General features: G+C 45.4%; 1 protein-coding gene across 1 annotated transcript; it reads left to right on the forward strand.

Moving 5' to 3' along the window:
• Positions 1-244: 244 nt before the first annotated feature.
• GABARAPL1 (GABA type A receptor associated protein like 1) lies at positions 245-8785 on the forward strand. The gene is made up of 5 exons (XM_042945801.1): positions 245-602; positions 5387-5465; positions 6495-6613; positions 7464-7525; positions 7728-8785. The coding sequence occupies exons 1-5, from the start codon at positions 513-515 to the stop codon at positions 7783-7785; spliced, it is 408 nt and encodes a 135-aa protein (XP_042801735.1). The 5' UTR covers positions 245-512; the 3' UTR covers positions 7786-8785.
• Positions 8786-18654: the final 9869 nt, after the last annotated feature.

Genomic DNA, 18654 nt, shown 5'->3' on the forward strand with positions numbered 1-18654 from the left:
CGACAAAGAGGGAAGAACGGATCTCTAGAACATTTTTCCCCCCTTCAAGCCATTCTTAATGTCACAATCCCAATAAAATTCGAAGTACAGGATTTTCATGGTTGCAAAGAACTGCTCAGGAGAGTCTGGCTTGGAAAGAACACTGGGCAATCTGCCGCGTTTCTCCCTCCACCCCCCCCTTCCCCGCGCGGTCCGAACGCCGGGGGGGCGGGGCGGGGAGGCGGGACGTCATGACGTCACAATACCAAAGCGCTGCCGAGTTGTTTTTGTGTTCCCAGCTCTCGGGAAAAGCGGCTGGGATTTCTCTACCTGGCCGGTCCCTACCTGCGTCCGAGGGGACCCGACATCCCTTCTGAAAGCTCTGCCAAGCTGCGCAGCGACGGGAGCTGACATTTCTGAGGCAGTTCTGATACCTATCGGAGTTGGGCAGAGGGAAGCGCGACCGGAGGGACGCAACCATCAGCGACGGCGGCAGGCCCCGTCCGGGGATCTTGGAAACACTGCGGTCCATCATGAAGTTCCAATATAAGGAGGACCATCCCTTTGAGTATCGGAAAAAGGAAGGGGAAAAGATCCGGAAGAAATATCCGGACAGGGTCCCTGTGAGTGTAATGGGAACGGGGAGGGGGAGGGGAAGGCGATTAGCCGGGATCGTGGGGACGAGGGAGTGTGATGGCAGCCCTCAGGCACAGAAGAAGGGTGGCCCCTACGGTTACTGAGCCCTGAACGCCCTTCACTGCAAGGAGAGCCGGTGGAATGGACCTGGTTGCGGAGCTTTTGAAACCCATCTCCCCGGGGCCCGTCATCTTTAGAGCTGACCGCATCTTTAGAGCGGAGCCTACGTTTGAGTGACTCAGCAGGATTCAGAGATGTTCAGATTGGGATGTGTTCAAAATGCGGCCCTTTTGTGAGAGAAGGATCGGGTTGGGACCACACATCTCCCTTTGAGATCGCAGGGAAGTCGTTCTGGAAATCATTTGATGCAGTGAGGTCTGCGCCCCTCGATTTCTGGCCTTAGATGCTTCTCCCTTAACTTGGCTTTGGCCCTCATAACATTGGGTTTGGGAGGGAAAGGTTCGGAAGCCAGTGGATTCTTCCTTTTATTCCGTAAGAATTAGAAAGCGGCGGGGGGTGGGGTGCGCACCACAAGACAGGCCTGGCCCAGAAAACAAGGTCACGTTCTCTGCGCCACGGCCCGATTGCCTCATAGTTCTTGGCTCCAGGGGCATGTGTGGGGGCAGCCAGCCTCCCCCCCGGTGCTTATTCGATCAGATTGTACCTGGATACAATGCGGAAGGACTGAGGCCGGTTTTTTTGTTTGTTTGGCTTTTTTTTTTTTTTTTTTTTTTTTCGGTTTTGGAAGCTGATTTATGTGGCTAAAATTAGCGCAGGCAGTGGGGAGGAACAGAAGAAACATTGAGGTAGCTTTCTGCATCCGGGCGTTTTTTCTATCATCCCCTCCCCCGCCACTTGCCTGGTTTTTCTCCAGTGTGGGCTGCGCAGCCTGATTGCAAGGCAGAAGACTTTGGAGTGTGATAGAGCAACCCCCGTTGGGTTTGGGAGATGGAGGCGCATTATACTTTTTAATTTCAGGCAGGGACATCAGGATAAATATTACATGCTATGTACAGGTAAAGTGATTGTGATAATCTGATATGCCTTCTTGACCTGCAGGTACTCTTTGGGACTCTTCTCCAAACCTTCCCTAACTTTCGTCGCGTTACAGCTTCTGGAAGCAACTTGGGCCTTATGTCAGCAGTAGAAACCCCTTACGGTCCTTTTCTTACGAGGAAGCAAGACATTAGGGCTATTCCATTCCCCCAGGAATTGCACACAAGAGTTTTTGGCTCAAAGGGGAAGCTAGCCCTATCACCCACCCAGTAAAGGATCCTTCACAAATTATTTGTTATGCTCCCTGGACCTTGGATGACTGCTTTAAAAGTTTCCCCCAATTTTGTGGTCATAGCGATCCTACTCTCTTATAATATTTTCAAATGACAACTGACTCTCATTGACTGGTCAGGTACTCTGTACCTGGCAATGTGTTACACGCTCTGACTTTATTCTCTTAATCCTCGCACGGTTGCGATCGCATTCTACAGAGGAAAGATCTGAAGCACCCAGAGATTAAGTATTCCCGAAGGTTTCCTGTGGCTCGTGTGTGGCAAAGCTGAGATTCTATCTCTGGTTTCTCAACTCGTACAGTTCTAGTCAACAGAATTAAGCAAGCGTGCCCTGTGTGCCTCGCACTGTTAGGTGTTGGAAATCAAGAAAAAAAAACATTGTGGCCCTCACAGTCAGAGTCCTAATGATGCCAGAAAGGTAACCCGCGGAGCAAAATGACTACCGTTTCATTCAGAACTCTCTTACGAAGCTCTGTTCCAGTAGCTCTGCCTAAGAGGGACAGGGACAGACTCTGAAATGGCCCTGTTCCTACCTCTAGTTAAAATTCCCATGTATTTCTTCCAAAGTGAGCACTTCCCATTTCAATCATTTACGTGCATTCACCCAGAATATTTCGACTAATCCTCCCTGTTCTTCTCCAGCTCATTGTTTGGTGTGAAATGTTTCACCTCTGATAATTTGTAAGCTCTTAGAACCATTACTCAGATCTCATGGCTCCTCCAGTTGGGTTTTCACCAGTTTATAGGCCTCCCAGCTGCTCCTTAGGTGCCCAGGCTGTGACTGTCTTTGCAGTTGTGATGCAGGAAGACAAGCTCTGCTTTCTGAGTTGTGAGATTCGATTCTGGTTCTGGGCAGAACCCTTAATCTTGCTGTTTACAGAAAAGAGGGTTAGGGTAAGTGATTTCTAAAGCCCCTTCTCACTGAACTGTTGGTGTTACCAAAGCAATCACGTACCCTGACTGCTCACATAACACAAATAAGGTCCGGCCTTATTTCTTAGCTACCATCATAGATGAGCTCATGCCTTGAGAGGGCAGGGTTTCTGGAGATCTTAAATTATCTTCATAGCTACAGTGTATCGAAAACCTGCAACATTGTAGGAAATCTTTGGGAATAGATTAAAAATCTTTGGGAACAGTTTAAAAAACAGGTCTGTTTTTTAAAAATTTGTGAAGGGCCCTGTGGAATATCAGGCAGGTTGCACAGAAGAAGAAAAAAAGAAACTGACAACCAGAGAGGAAAAGCATCTAGCCCAGGGCCCATGAGTAGGGTTGGGATTCTTGGAAACCTAGAATATTTTCTGGTAAGCTCTGGCCTTAGCGATTACCCCTCTTTTTCCTCTCCAGATCCCAGCCTCCTGTCCCGATGTCTTATTTGCAGTCTATTTTATTGTCCTCTTTTTCTGCTCTCGTGCTTTCCATTGCTTCTTACTGATGGGAGCTGACACGTCTCAGGGTTCCTTGGAGAGACAGTGCTAGGCTCCGTCTCTTTCCCTTTGATTTCCTTAGCCTTGTCTTGCCTCCTGTCTGTCCTCATTGTTGGGCCTTCACCGGTCTCTCCCTGAACCTCTTGCTACTTTTTCTTTAAAATTTCTGATTCATGTATTTTTCTTTCCTCCGGTTTTTATTTTTAAATTTTTTAGTGGAACTGTATCCTTCTGGTCTTCCTGGTACTACAAGATTCTTTTTCTCCAGAAACACAGAATGATGTTTTTCACTATTTTTTTAACGTTTATTCAGTTTTTGAGAGACAGAGAGAAAGCATGAGCAGGGGTGGGGCAGAGAGAGAGAGGGAGTCACAGAATCCGAAGCAGGCTCCAAGCTCTAAGCTGTCAGCCCAGAACCGGACACAGGGCTTGAACTCAAGAGCAGTGAGCTCATGACCCGAGCGGAAGTTGGACGCTTAACTGACCGAGCCACCCAGGCGCCCCTGTTTTTCACTATTTTTTTAAAAGTTTATTAATTTTGAGAGAGTACCAGCAGTGGAAGGACAGAGAGAGAGAGAGAGAGAGAGAGAGAGAGAGAAAGAAAATCCCAAGTAGGCTCTGCCCCATCAGTGCAGAGGCCCATGTGGGGCTCAAACCCATGGCCTTGAGATCATGACCCAAGCCAAAACCAAGAGTCAGAGACTCAACTGACTGAGCCACCCAGGTGTTTTTCACTATTTTAATGTGTTCCCTTTCATTTAGTAGCTTCAGGCACCAAGTCCCTCCCTTTAAGTCCATCCTTGTATTTAGAAACAAATCTTCACATATTTGATGAATTACTGAAGTTTATTGTATCAGTACCACGACTGTAAAAGAGGTGTTGGAAAGTTCTCTTCCTTTAAAAGTCACTGGAATACTGTGGCTGAGAGGAGTGACCTTTGATCACACAGTTCCTAGGGATTCTGTTACTTCTGCTTCTAGAACTTTTCCGTACTTGCCATATCTTTAGTCAGGAATGATGGTATTTTCTAAAGTAAAAATCTAAAGCGATGGCTCTACAATAGATTTTAAATATTTGTAATGTCAATTAAATCATACAACAGATGTAAATACTAAATAGGGGTGCCTGGGTGGCTTAGTCGGTTAGGTGTCCAACTCTTGATAGCGGCTCAGGTCGTGATCTTGAGGTCGTGGAGATTGGGCCGTGTTGGGTTCTGCCCTGGGATTCTCTCCCTCTCTCTCTGCCCTTCACCTGCTCATGAGCCCGCGTGTGTGTGCTCTCTCTCTCTCAAAATAAATAAATAAGCATTAAAAAATTATAAATACTTGTAATTACATAAACTTAAATATATTATTTAAATTGCTATTTAAAATTTTATGCATAGAGTCTTTAATTTTTATATATCTTCATTTTTTTCTCTTCATTACAGGACCATGTGATCTTTATAAAATTTGAAGTACTCTAGAAATATTTGATGTGGACGTTGAAAAATCCCGTAAAATAAACAATCAATATTGATAAATGGGTTATTGTAGTGACTTCATATTACAGGATATCTTACTATAAGAACTATTTAGTACTTCTTTGATAGAATAAAACCATGCCTCGAACGTGGTTTTTGGCAGTCCTTCTTGAAAATTTTGACAAAGTATAACACTTAAAGCACATTACCTATACCTTGAATAAATGGCATTCATAGGAAAGAATAAAACTAATAGTTACTCAGGGCCATCTGAGGAATGAGCAGTCCTCTCACTGCTCTTATTAAATACCAGGAAGTATAGATCCTGCGCCTGACAGGTAATGTGTAATCACTTAAAATCAAGGTTCTCTTTACTTTCCATCACGTGCCTCTATTCTCTTCTTAATGTAGTAAAATGAACTATAACCTCACTGAGGAAGCCCACGCCCCCATAGGTTTTTGTAAGAGGTAAGGGGGAATAAGAAATGGGAACGTTTTAATGGGTCTAGACAAACTCACTTCAAATAGGAGAACTGTAGGATGTGGAAGAAAAAAGACTAGATTCTGTTCTTTCTTCTCTCCTCCCCACCAGGTGATTGTGGAGAAGGCTCCTAAGGCCAGGGTGCCCGATCTGGACAAGAGGAAGTACCTAGTGCCCTCTGACCTCACCGGTAATGCCTTTTCCCTCTCCACATGCTCCTTTCCCATGGCCTTTTTGGTCCCGCCTGCATGCCTGAGATTGTGGGGTTGAGAGAGGGTAGAGTTGAAGAAGGCGGGTGGGATTCTCCAGATAGTTGGGGAACTCAAACAGGAGTCATTGCTAGTTCCCTTACGCATGTCCCGTCACGTGTCTTGTGTGATTTAGACACAGCAGAAGGCATGACATTGAAAGCAAAGACCAGATGCCTCTCACTTAAACCACTTATAGCCAGCTTTGTTCTTGTGCTATTCCATTTATTCCAAAAGGAAAATCAGAGGGAAGATCACATTTTAGAGAGTCTCAGCTGAAGACTTGGTCTCTTCCAGCTACGGTTTTTGGCAATACGTTTTGTAGACACTGTTTGGGATTACAAAGAATGTATTAATTCTTCACCCTAATGATCCTTAATGGAAGAACCAGTGAATCCGGGAAACACTGGGAAGATTTTGTAGGTGCGTTTGCCAGCCTTCTAGAACTTTTTCGGTATGTTTAATAGAAGGTACAGCATTGAACCCCACTTGTTACCCCAACTTTGGGATGAGTGATCATACTGAGATTACTGGAGTCCAGTAGACCTCTCCCCCAGCACTGGTTTGTCATAGGGTGCAACTGGGATGGAAGTGTGTTCCAGATTCCGTTTAGACAATGATAGACTATTTCAGTCTAGATGTACATAGCATTCCCTGAAAATCATCCTCCGGCTTTGAAGGAAGATGCTGACATTACGTCTGAAATCAAGTAAAGCATCTGGAATTGAGTAAAGAGGGGAAGGGTTGAATAAGCTTCTCTGTGACCTGTCAGGGAATATGGAGGCTCCTTCGAGTTGCGCTTTCTATTTCTAAAGCTGTAGGACAGTATTTGGTTCTGCTGAGATTTGATCTAAAGCTGGTACTTAAAGGGAACCGATGCAGAATTTTTTTTTTTTTTTTCCCCTGGGAATTACTCTTCTCATAATCCCTTATTTTCCCTAATTGCCTTCTTTCCTTCTTCCTTTATCTAGTTGGCCAGTTCTACTTCTTAATCCGGAAGAGGATCCACCTGAGGCCTGAGGACGCCTTATTCTTCTTTGTCAACAACACTATCCCTCCCACCAGCGCCACCATGGGCCAGCTGTATGAGGTAAGCGTCCCGGTCACAACAATACTGTGCAGTCTGCTGTTTTCTAGCCTTTGTTCCAGTGTCCGCTGATAACACACCTGGGAAGTGGGGCAAGAGGTGTTACTTACCTGTATCGCCTTACACACAGCGGTGTAAGGCACTGGGAGATTCGATGTCACTTGTCCTTTAGGGATTGAGCAGCCTACTAGATTCATTGTCTTTGAATTCTCAGTTTTGCCTTATTCTGGTGTGGTCGTCTTGGATCGTCTCGATTGAAACCGCAAGCAATGGTTTCTGATTGCAAATTCCAAGTGAAATTCAAAATTCTAAGGCCAAGCCTTTAAATCAATTCATTCGTCTTAACAGACAAACTCGGTTGGAGGGAACAATTTATGTGATTCTGTTTGCTTGAATTGGTAAAGTGTCAGAATCTAATGAGAAACCTGTAGAAAAACACTTTGTCCTGCTGTATCAAAATGATTTCATGTGGTACTGCCTTCTTTCTGTGCTCGGTTAGCGAGTTGTGTCAACTTCTCCAACAATCTCTTAATCTCATTTTTATCCCGGAGCATATATTCCCCGTTAGCGTATATTCTGGTGTATGTATATTTTTGTATCTGTGTTTCCCTTGCTAGAGTAAGCTTTCTTAAGGGTCGTGTTCTTCTCCCGATACTTCTACGTGTCGATGCTCTCCCTGAAGGCTTTTTGTGAACTCAGAAGCCGAATTCCAGTCACTTTTGTTTGTTCTTTATTCTTCTTTTCGTGGAGTCTGACGACGCCTCCCGTACCTCCCTTACCAGGGTGGGTGAGGCTCAGAATCCTAAGTAACGAACATGATGTTTTCCAACAGTCCTCTTGTCTCTTCCCTCAGGACAACCATGAGGAAGACTATTTTCTGTACGTGGCCTACAGTGACGAGAGTGTCTATGGGAAGTGAGTGGCGGAAGCCGGCAGATGGGAGCACGCGGACTCGGGGGTAGGGGGAGGGGCGTGTGTGGGACTTGGGGAAGGAGAGGGAGGGCTCCCACGGTGGAGGAGACAGAAGGGGAAGACCTCTGGAAACACTACACCGCGCACACCGTCATCGTATTTTCACATGCCCAATTGATATTTTTTCGCTGCTTCCTCGGCCCAGGGGGAAAGCATGTCAGGACAGAGCTGTTGGCTTGGCTTGGATAGAAGAACGGAGATGATTTAATTTTCACATTTCGGAATAAACTTTCGTGTCACCTCGCAGAAGAGGCAGGAGGCGGGCAAGTTGGGGCCAGAGATGATTGGGGACCACCAGTGACTTCCTGCTCTCCCTCTTTGGGCAGAGGTTCTATTTTTGACACTTGCACAAGATAGGTAGAGAAAGGGGCTGCGGATGTTTTAGGACTTCTGGTAGTAGACCATTCCTAGGGACCAAAAGAGACCCGTTGTAGTTAAAACATTGTGACCCTGATCTCCCGTCTCCACACCTCCCCCATCCCAGTCGTTATCCCACAGGGTGCTGATAGACATGGGGCAGACATTTAGATGGCACGTTCTCACCACTGGAAAACGGGGGCCAGCCATGAGGGACGTTATGGTTATGAATATGGTTTCGATAGCATTAAACTGGAATTGACGAAGTTGGGCATCTCTGTCTAACCTGCTCTCTCTCTGGTGCCCCTTATCCCATACCTACCTTGGACATTAATGAGCCACAACCATTTCCAGGTACGGGCTAGAACCACTTCTTCAGCGTCTCCCAAACTTGGCTCCACGTATAGGGGACAGAGTTGTCTTTAGGATGGAAGGGGCAGGTATGAGGTGAGACCGATGGGCCACACCTCCCACTCAGCCAGGATTCTTGCTCCCTTGTTGCTGTCCCTTTAGTCCCATGCACACCGAAACGCTAAGTGATGGCCAGCTGCTTCCTTACTTTGGTTTTCATTGACTGCAGCTGCTAGTTAGGAAAGTTTGAGGGGATGATTTAGTAATTCATGGAGATTCTATTGATTCTGAGTATTTTCACTTTGGGGATTATATGGGTGGGGGTGGGGAGCAGGAGTGGCACCCAGTCATGACATTTCAGTTCATCTCTGCTAATGCAAAGGGTCCTTCCTGTGGGTGAAATCTGTATCAGTTCTGTCAGCTGCAGATTCTTGTGTAATGAAGTTTATGCTGTCAGGCCAAGGAAATAAAATAATTGCATACCTTGAAAACCAACCACGAGTTCAGAAATGTTGCTTTTATTGAGTGTGTATTAGAATAGATGGCGTGTGGTCTGTGAGCAGGAAAGTCTGAGTGAGGGCGGCTGCTGGAAACGAATACTCCCAGGGGCGCTTGCATGGGTCCGTCGGTTGAGCTTCTGACTTCCGCTCAGCTCATGATCTCCCGGTTCGTGGGTTCGAGCCCCACATCACGCTCTGCGCTGACAGCTCAGAGCCTGGAGCCTGTTGCAGATTCTGGGTTTCGCTCTCTCTCTGCCCCTCCTCCACTCGCTTTCTCTCTTTCTGTCTCTCTCAAAATGAATAAACGTTAAAAACATTAAAAAAAAAATGAGTGCTCACATAGGGCCACGCATAGACAGGTTTGCTCAGCTTTCCAGGGACCGTGAGTTACTGTTCCACGGCAGTTGTGGTGGGGCAGCGATGCAGGCTGCATCGGTGACCGTGTGCATGATTTTCTCCCCTGCAGATAACTGCGGTGTTAGTGCTTTACGTGTTTCCCAAAGCTGATGCTGGCATGCCGCCTGCGTGAGAATAGAGGCGGTCGGGGTGTGCTTGTTAAAAATGCAGATGTCTAGGCCTTGTCCCAGATTTCGCTGACTCAGAAGCTCCGCGTAGGCGTCTGTGTTGTTAATCAGCCCCTCGTGATTCTGCGGCACACTGATGGAGAGGCTTGCTCTCTGTACCTCGTTTTGTTCTAAGTCCCAACCAAACCTGTTCTCTCTCTGTCTCCAAGTCGTGTCTACCTCTGTTGACTTAAAAAAAAAAATTTTTTTTAATGTTTATTTTTGAGATAGTGACCGAGTGGGAGAGGGGCAGAGAGAGAGAGAGAGAAGGAAACCCAGAATCAAGCAGGCTCCAGGCTCTGAGCTGTCAGCACACAGCCCGACGCGGGGCTTGAACTCATAAACCTTGAGATCGTGACCTGAGCCGAAGTCGGATGCGTAACCGACTGAGCCACCCAGGCGCCCCTACACCTGTAGACTTTTATGGGCTATACTGCAACCACCAGAAAGGAAATGGAAGTAGGTGGTTACAAAAGATCCATGGCAGGATCCCACCCACCCCCAAGCCATACCTGGTGTACTGATTGAGAAAGTTAAGTCTGGATTGACAGGCAACGAAGAAGGCCAACCCAGCAAGCACAGTTATGTAGGGAATTAAGGAAAGCTCTAAGGAATTTTGATTTTGACATCGGAGCCTTAAAAATGGACACCTGTCACTACTGACAGAAAAATATCAGGGTGGTGTTTGTGATCAAGTCAAATGGCGGCTAATACTTGATTTAACACACAACCTGTATTTTGAAATTAATAGACTGAACCCACTATCTAGGAATGAGATTAGGTGAGTGTTCAAAAACATTTTTTTAACGTTTATTTTTGAGATAGAGAAATAGAGCATGAGCGAGGGAGGATTGGAGAGAGAGAGAAGCAGAACTCGTGCTGTCAGCACAGAGCCTGACGAGGTGCTGGAACAAACCGTGAGATCATGACCTGAGCCAAAGTCAGACACTTAACCGACTGAGCCACCCAGGCGCCCCTAAAGTGAATGCTTAAAAGCAAGGAAATACGTGTCAGACCCCAGTTCCCCATACGCATTGGGAATAGTCCATTGGGAATAGTTCCTGTACTGCAGGAGACTCGGGCCATTGCTAAACCAAAGTAGTAGTTAAGTTTGGAGGTTCTTCCGGAGGTGGCCTTTTAGTTCAGTCTGTTTACCTGGATGTGCCTGGTGGAAGAAATTTGGGACATTACATACCATTAAAAAAAAAAAATTTTTTTTTAATGTTTATTTTTGAGAGACACAGAGTGCAAGCAGGTGAGGGTCAGAGAGAGAGGGAGACACAAAATCCGAAACAGGCTCCAGGCTCCAAGCTGTCAGCACAGAGCCCCACGTGGGGCTCGAACTCCCGAACCGCGAGATCGTGACCTGAGCTGAAATCGGACGCTTAACTGACTGAGCCACCCAGGCGCCCCCATTACATACCATTTTAGACCAACCCTCTGATTTTATAGTTCCGTAAAGTTGAATCGTAGCTAGGTTCAGAGGCGTTGCAGTGCCGTGATTGGGTGTGATGCTGTTTCCCGAAGAGTATCTCTCAAGCGTGCCTCCAGTGTTTCCCTGCCAGCAAAGCTTTAAAGCTGCTCTGGGCCCTCAGGCTGTCCTGTCGGTCTTGAACTGAAAACAGTTCAGGAAATGTCTTCTCATTACCCTTGGCCTCCTGTCCCAGGTAAGATTGACTTACCCTGATGCTTTTTTTCTGGAGACCAACGTTGAATGGTGTGTCAAAAAGCCCATTCTTCCCTTGGAGACCAGGATGGCGTTAGCATCAGAGATGAGGGAGTCCTTTGCTTTTGCCCTGTATTTTGGAAGATCTCAAATCCTAGCATGTCCGGTGAGCCGCGCCGTGGGTTTCGCAAGGATAGCCCTGATTTACGTGCATCGTCCTGATTTATTAATGGTTTCTTACTTCACTGTTGCAGGTTTCCCAGTGGACAAAATATACAGTCAATTCTCCTTATACAAAGTAAAAAAAAAAAAAAAAAAAAAAAAAAAAATGGAGGTTTATTCCCCCCATCACCAGATAATGTCTGTGCCATCCAGGTACAGCATGACCCAGTATAGCTCTTACCCTGTGTGGGTAGCAACTAGAAAAACAAAAACAAAAAACACCACTTCTGAGTAGCGGACTGCACTGCTTCATAGCATTTTTTCCCCCCCGTAGGGCAGAATTGTTTTTTTTTCCCTTTGCTGTAGTGAACAGATTCTTCACTTCTGGAAAATAAACCAGTCGAGCAGTTGATGCCATCCAGTGTTCGCGAAACTTGTTTTTGTTTTTTTTTTGTTTTTCAATAAAATTTATTATTTTTTTTTAGTGTTTATTTTTGAGAGCGGGAGAGAGAGTGCGAGTGGGGGAGGGGCAGAGAGAGAGAGGGAGACAGAGGATCTGAAGTGGGCTTGGAGCTAACAGCAGAGAGCCCAGGGTGGGGCCTGAGCCGGAGCCGGACGCTCAACCGACTGAGCCACCCAGGCGCCTCGATGCTACGAAACTTAATACACTATTCGTGTTTTCTTTTGAATATTTATTACTCTGACAGTTCTGCGCAGGCTCCAAGCCTTCCTCTTTTTTTTTTTTTCCCCTTCTCCTGCATGAAACCACAAATTATTTTCCAAAACTGGCCTCAGGTGGCTCTGAGCCCCTGGTTGTCACTTCAGTGTAACCCTGAGTAACTCAGCTGTGCCTAGCCCTTGTGTGCTACCCACCTCCTCACCCGCCTTGCTGTCTTACCTGGAGATTACTGTGTTAGGTCTGCAGTTTGGTCACCTCTAGCCTGTAGCACGCTCCCTTGTGGCTGACTCAGCGCTCTGGAACTTTCTCAGCTCCTTGGATACATGCTTCAAAAAAAAAAAAAAACAAACCCCAGAAACACAAACATAGGCGTCCCTGTCTCAAAAGCTGTGAGAGACTGTGGTTCCTGTCAGCCTAATTACCCTGTTAGGTCCCAGGACCATTTTTTTGCCCACCTTTTAAAATGATTATTCTTACACTACGGGCCCTTGGGTACTTTATAAATATAGACGTGCAGATTCTTTTCATAGTTCGAAGTAGCAGGAGGTGATCCCCGCTAGCAGTAGGTGACATTTCAATATGCCATCGTGTAGGTGTGCATATATTTCAACAGTGGCTAACGAAAGGCCTCAGTCGTTCTGGTGTATGTCCAACGATGTGTTGGACCGTTTGTTTTGACAGTTCTGCTTTTTGACATGGTAAGGCTGTTCGTTTCGGACCTTTAGGATTTTGCTTGAGAGGTACGTAAGCACCTAAAACTTGCATGAAGTGATGTTGAGCTCTTGGGCGGAGGGATGAAATGCATTTGCTTATTTTTGCACTTCCGAGTAGGTTCAAAGTTCCCTCACATGGTTCAGAGGAAGCGCGCTGATTGCCTCTTGCTTGGTATTTAAAGACCAAGAGTAACTCGAAGCCCTATTTTAGGTGCCGGCTTGGCTACCGCCCTCCCAAGTCGTTGCTTTGCTGCGTCTCAGAACCACCCTGCACACCCTCTTCGGTGTTTCAACAACCTGCACCCGCTCACTGCTTTCCCACTCGTTCCTACCACACCTGTCTTTTCCGCTTACCACGGATCACCTTCTCACGCCTTCTCAAGTCTTCTCACCAGAGAGTAAGTTCCACAAAGGCAGAAACTTCGTGTCGTTCGCTGATTTACACAGACCGGTCAGAACCGTGCCTGACATAGTTTGTGCCCAAAAATAGCGAAAGCCTCTGATAGGACAGAGGGTTTCGGTTCAAGGACGAGGTAATTCTGTTAAGAACTGAATTATCCCTAAAAGCGCAGATTAGAAAAGGGCCCCTCGGGGAACTCTGGGAACCCCTTGGAGCTTACTGGATCTCGAGGCAGGAAATAGGGCTCCAGTCTCCCTGCTGTCACTTCACTAGCTCTGTGACACAGGCCAGTTTGTCTCCTGTTCAAATGAAATTCTGATTCCCTTTCCTCTCAGAGTAACAATTGGATCTTAGGTTGTGGTGACTGTTCAATCCTTGGCAAACCATTCAGTGGCATTATTGCCTATGAGGAGTAAGTTTCATTGAAAGTGACAATAGCAGGCTAGCTGGGAGAACAGTGTAGGTTTTCATTGTTTTATTTGTAAATGGTATACTGACCATTTATCCTCAGTAATGTTGGTCTCCTTCTCCTCGGTAGCCACTAAAATCAAGACGTGGGACAGAATAGCTAGACCGTTTTTCAGCTTTATCAGGCTGGAACCAATATCATTGTGTGTGTGTGTGTGTGTGTGTGTATGAATATTTATTTTTTTGCTACACAATTATGAAATGTCCAGACAAAAATCCATCACGGTCTACACAAGTTAACAAACTCCCATTCATTAGTTTTTGGGCCACCTAACGCAGAATTTTAAACGTCGGTCTTCCAAGGAGGCTCTCGGCTCCCGGGTCTGGCAGCCAGAAGTGCTGTGGGGTGCACCAGAAGCGCTTCCTCCCTTCCGAGTGCGACCCGCTGCCCCGCACAACTAGTTCCGGGGGGGTGGCACGTGACGTGTCTTTTGTCTTGGTTTTCTTTTAGTTAACTTTATAATCCCCAAATGGAACGTCCCTGCAGCACCCACACTTCTTAAATGTAAGTGACCAAGAAGGAGAGTTGAAGGAGAGGAGGAGGGAAAGAGAACAAACCTTTAGCAGCCAGTAATTATGCATGAATCACAGTGCCACATACTTCAGGTTTTCCCACTGAATCTATGAAAGAAAGAAAACTCTAGGGTGAATATTTTAATTCAACTGGACTGCCCGATAGGAGGAAGAAAGGTTAATTTTTCCAAGATCCAATAGCTAATGTGGAGCTATATAGCTAGATTCAAACTCAGGTCTAATTGCAAATCTCATGTACGGGTTCTCACCATGGTCAAAGCAGATTAGAGCCTATTAGTAATTTCATGTGAAGTTTGAACAGATTAAAGACTGAAGCTATAAAGCATTTCAGTTTCTTTCTGTGATGGTCCCCTGTCCTATAACTGAATTGTTTCTGCTTGCATTTTTACAAACACACCAGGTAATTTTACACCTCAGGCTCTCTCCTTACATTCCTCCTGTCCTATCTGCCTCCTGAGCTCTGTCCAGGAGTAGTACCTATGTGAAGATCAGATTAGGTACAAAGACAAGTAATCCTAAAACTAAACTAACGGCGTAAACAAGATATTCTTCCATTCTCTTGTGAAAAAAGTCCAGGTTTGGGATACTGGTGCTGTCTCCTGAGGCCCAGGCTTTCCTAAACCCTGTGTTCCTTATTAGTTGGGTGTGCTACTCATCATTAAAGTCAGAAGCAACATCTCTGCAATCGGGTGGAAGTCAATATCCAGAAGAGGCCATAACATGCAGGTCAGCTATCAAGGAAGGTTCCCTGAAGATATTAAGGAAGATCCACTTAATTCTACTGGCCAGGGCCCAGTAGCTTAGCAGCCTGGTCACACCTACTTGCAAATGGAATTGGAAAATTCAGTCTTTATCCTAGGTGACCATCTGCCTGGCTCAAAATTTTATTACTATTGAAGAAAACACAATGTATACTCCTCTCTGAACCAGCTCCTAGTAATACCTTCAACATTCTCTTGGAAAATTTGGCAGCATAAGTATTTTTTTTTAAGGTTTGTTTATTTTTGAGAGAGAGCACCCACAAGTGGGGGAGGGGCAGAGAGCGTGGGGCACAAACCATCCAAAGCAGGCTCTGGGCAGACAGTAGCGAGCCTGATGCGGGACTCGAACTCAAAAAACCCTGAGATCGTGACCTGAGCCGAAGTCAGACCCTCAACCGGCTAAGCCACCCGGGTGTCCTCCACTGTGATTCTTGGTGCAGTTACTGTATCCTTTATTGCTGTACTTTTGTTAAAACATCCATATATTTTATTGTATTAGTTTTGCCTGTATTTTGTTTTAAACATATCTTGCTTCCCAGGTTGTATTTTTCGTCCCTCAAGGGCTGGAATCATACCTTTGTACTTGGCTTTTGTACCTGGTAACCAACAACTGACTAGGAGTTAATGATTGTTAAATGAAAGAATGAATACATAAGCATATGGATGCTTATACCAAGAAAATGAAGATTTACCTATTAACTCTTAAAGCATACCCATCTGAGCTGTTCCATTTAATGTAGACACTTCTGGCATTAATTGTTTAACCAGTCAAACTAGGAATCCTTTTATCTCATTAATGACATGATTTTCAGTAAAATTATATGGGAGACATACTATAAGATAAATTTAAAATGTATCATTGTGATGTAATTAAGAATTAATGAATATGTTTAATAACTACATAGTAATAAAAAAGCATTAACATTCTTAAATTCCCAGAGTCCATTTTATTAGTAGCATAATAAAGATTGAGTTATTTTCATGAACATAAAGTTAATACCCCACTTTCTTTTTTTCCACCTTGACTAAAAAAGCCATGGACTTAGTGGTGGGTAGGTATTAAGATTAGTACTTTGAATCTTTGTCTTGATCCTTTCTTTTGTTTATAAGGAATTTGAGACAGAGGTTAAGTGATTTCAGTGTTCCCTGTGTTAATAATTTCCAACCTGTTTTGGAAAGTCATTTATACTTTGTGTGCATATTTGTATAATTTTTTTTCTTTAAAAAAATTCCTTTTTAATGTTTATTTATTTTTGAGACAGAGAGAGACAGAGCATGAATGGGGGAGGGTCAGAGAGAGAGGAAGACACAGAATCTGAAACAGGCTCCAGGCTCTGAGCTGCCAGCACAGACCCCCACGTGGGGCTGGATGGAACTCACGGACCCCGAGATCATGACCTGAGGCAAAGTCGGACGCTCAACCGACTGAGCCACCCAGGCGCCCCTGTGTAATTTTTTTTTAAATGCAACTATATATTTAAACCTACCACAGGGACTAGCACAAGTAACTAAAGAGTAAAGTGTTAGAAAGAATCTTAAGTTTGAAAGAATTTTAAAAGTATATATAATCTTAAGAGTTGAGTTTTTTTAAAAAACAGTGTTTATTTATTTTGAGAGAAAGAGAGAGAAAGGCCGAGGGAGAGGGAGGCAGGATCCAAAGTAGCCCTACATTGTTGGCGCTGAGCTCTACGCAGGGGTTCGAGATCATGACCTGAACCGAAACCAGGAATCGGACGCTTAACCTACTGAGCCACCCAGGTGCCCCAAGAGTTGAGTTTTGAGAGATGTGGCCGAGACAGCTGTGGTCCCCCAGAATCCATTTCCTCTTCTTCCCTAGTGACAGGTGTCTTGGAACATGGCCATGCAAAATAAAGATTAGATTTTCCTGCCCTACCTGCAAATCTGCAGAAATATGCTAGTGACTTTAACCTCTGTGAATTTCAATTTCCTCATTGGAAAATTAGAACTAATGATGCCTGCCTCTCAGAATCACACAATTCTATAACGTTCCCCAAATCCCGTCACTTTTTCTTTAATGGTTCCTCTCCCTCCTTAAGACCTGGATTAGGTTGAATTCATCTTTGGATCTCAGTACCTGGCTCGGAGTGCCTTTTTGTTGTACCTGGAATGGTGGCAGACTTCAGCAATACAGACTGAAGCAGATTGGGCTTTTTTTCATATCCTCAATATTAAATACACATCGCAGAATTCTCTAGCTAGCGGGTAAGGCTTCCTTGGAAGCAAAATTACATCTTCAGAGCCAACCAGAACCAAGGGTACCTCGGTAAGTTACTTCCTCCTTACTTCCTCCTTGCTTCTCACTCCAGCTCCAGCTCATGTCACTCTGCCCCTCGCAGCCTATGCTGTAGCTTCCATGGCTTTAGTTCCTCACACTCACCAAGGGTCCCACGATGTCAAGACCTTCTGAAGATTTATCTAGAGTATTTGTCCCTGTATAGTAGCCAAGGTTCCCCAGAGAAGCGGACCTAGTTGGATTATAGAGAGAGAGACAATGTTTCCTTACAGGATACAGAAGTAGCTACCCTGATCCCTCTTGTTCTTCATAACCTGTCCCTGGAACAAACGTGAACAGTCGAAATAGTAATCGGGGTTCTATCTTCAGTTTTTATGCATTGTCTTCTGCTTGAAGCCTAACATTAAAAATGCAGTTATTTGGCAAGAGAGGTATATTGGGGAACACCCAACAGGAGGAAAAAGGGGGAAAAAAAAGCGTCTGCAGTAGCGAAGGCAGAAGTTTGTGCTGATCTGCATTTCCTCTTAGAGAAGACGCTCGGCGTTTTCTGCTGAGCCACATCTGCAAGCATGTCTCGCCGGGATCCAATGCACTCAACCGCAGCCCCCGGGGACACAGATGTCACACGTCCCGCAGGCAGGGCCGGCCTGTCTACTGTCTTAGCACTCCTCTGCTTTGGTAGAGCATGACATTCAGCAGAGAGAGCAGCAGGCAGAGATTTTTTTTTTTTTTTTTGCACAACTCCTGAAAATAGCTGCAAGATTCTCATGAGCAAGGCTCATCTGAAAAATTGAAGGCGTTCTTTGTAACTATCGGTTGCTCTAGGCCCTTCCCGGCGAAAGACAGGAACGGCGTCTCTGTGCTCCTGTCCGGGCAGGGTCTCTACCCTCCCCCTTTGACTGGCAGAGCTGCACCTGTTCCACTCCGGGCCCCCTGCGACGCCCGAGTCCTGAGCCATCAAATCACCGACTCACCTGGATGGAGTCTCTGGCTTCGCCCTCTGTTTATTTAGCTATTGATTTTTCTCCACTGATAAACACACACATAATGTTCGCCTTTGACAAATCTTTTACAATCCCGGGGCCTTATTTAACCCTTGCAACAAACTCACGGAGTCCGCATTCCACATTTTGCAGATAAGGAAACACTGTCAAAGGGTTTGTGTCCCATGGGTCTGGGACAGGCAAGCATGCTCACCTTTCTGAATCTTCTGTGTCTCTGTTTTGTCATCTATCAATTAGGAGTCGCGTCGGCTGCAGCTGTGGTTGATCCAGAAGTACAGCTTCAAGCGATGTTAATTACACTTCCGACCACAAGGTGGCAGGACGGATCCACTTAATTTCTAATGTCTAATGGGGACATCTCAAGAGAGTAAAACGATTTATGCATGGTTTTAGTCCTAGTAATTGACAAGAGGAGGGATTCCCATCCAGAGCTTGTATTTTCAAATACCGTGCATTTTCCCTTTTATTGATATATAGGCATAGGGCATGCTTCCTTCCTAAAGATGTGTTAGGAGGATGAGAAAAAAATTCTAAGGAGAAGCTACACCAAAAAGTCATCAAGGAGGATGGAATGGTTTGACTAGTGGTTCTCAAGTTTAAGAGTGCATCAGAATCACCTAGAAGGTTCGTTAAAATACTCTTGGGGGCCCCATCACGAGT

This window comes from Panthera leo, chromosome B4, assembly GCF_018350215.1.
Source record: "Panthera leo isolate Ple1 chromosome B4, P.leo_Ple1_pat1.1, whole genome shotgun sequence".
Classification (NCBI taxonomy): Eukaryota; Metazoa; Chordata; class Mammalia; order Carnivora; family Felidae; genus Panthera; species Panthera leo.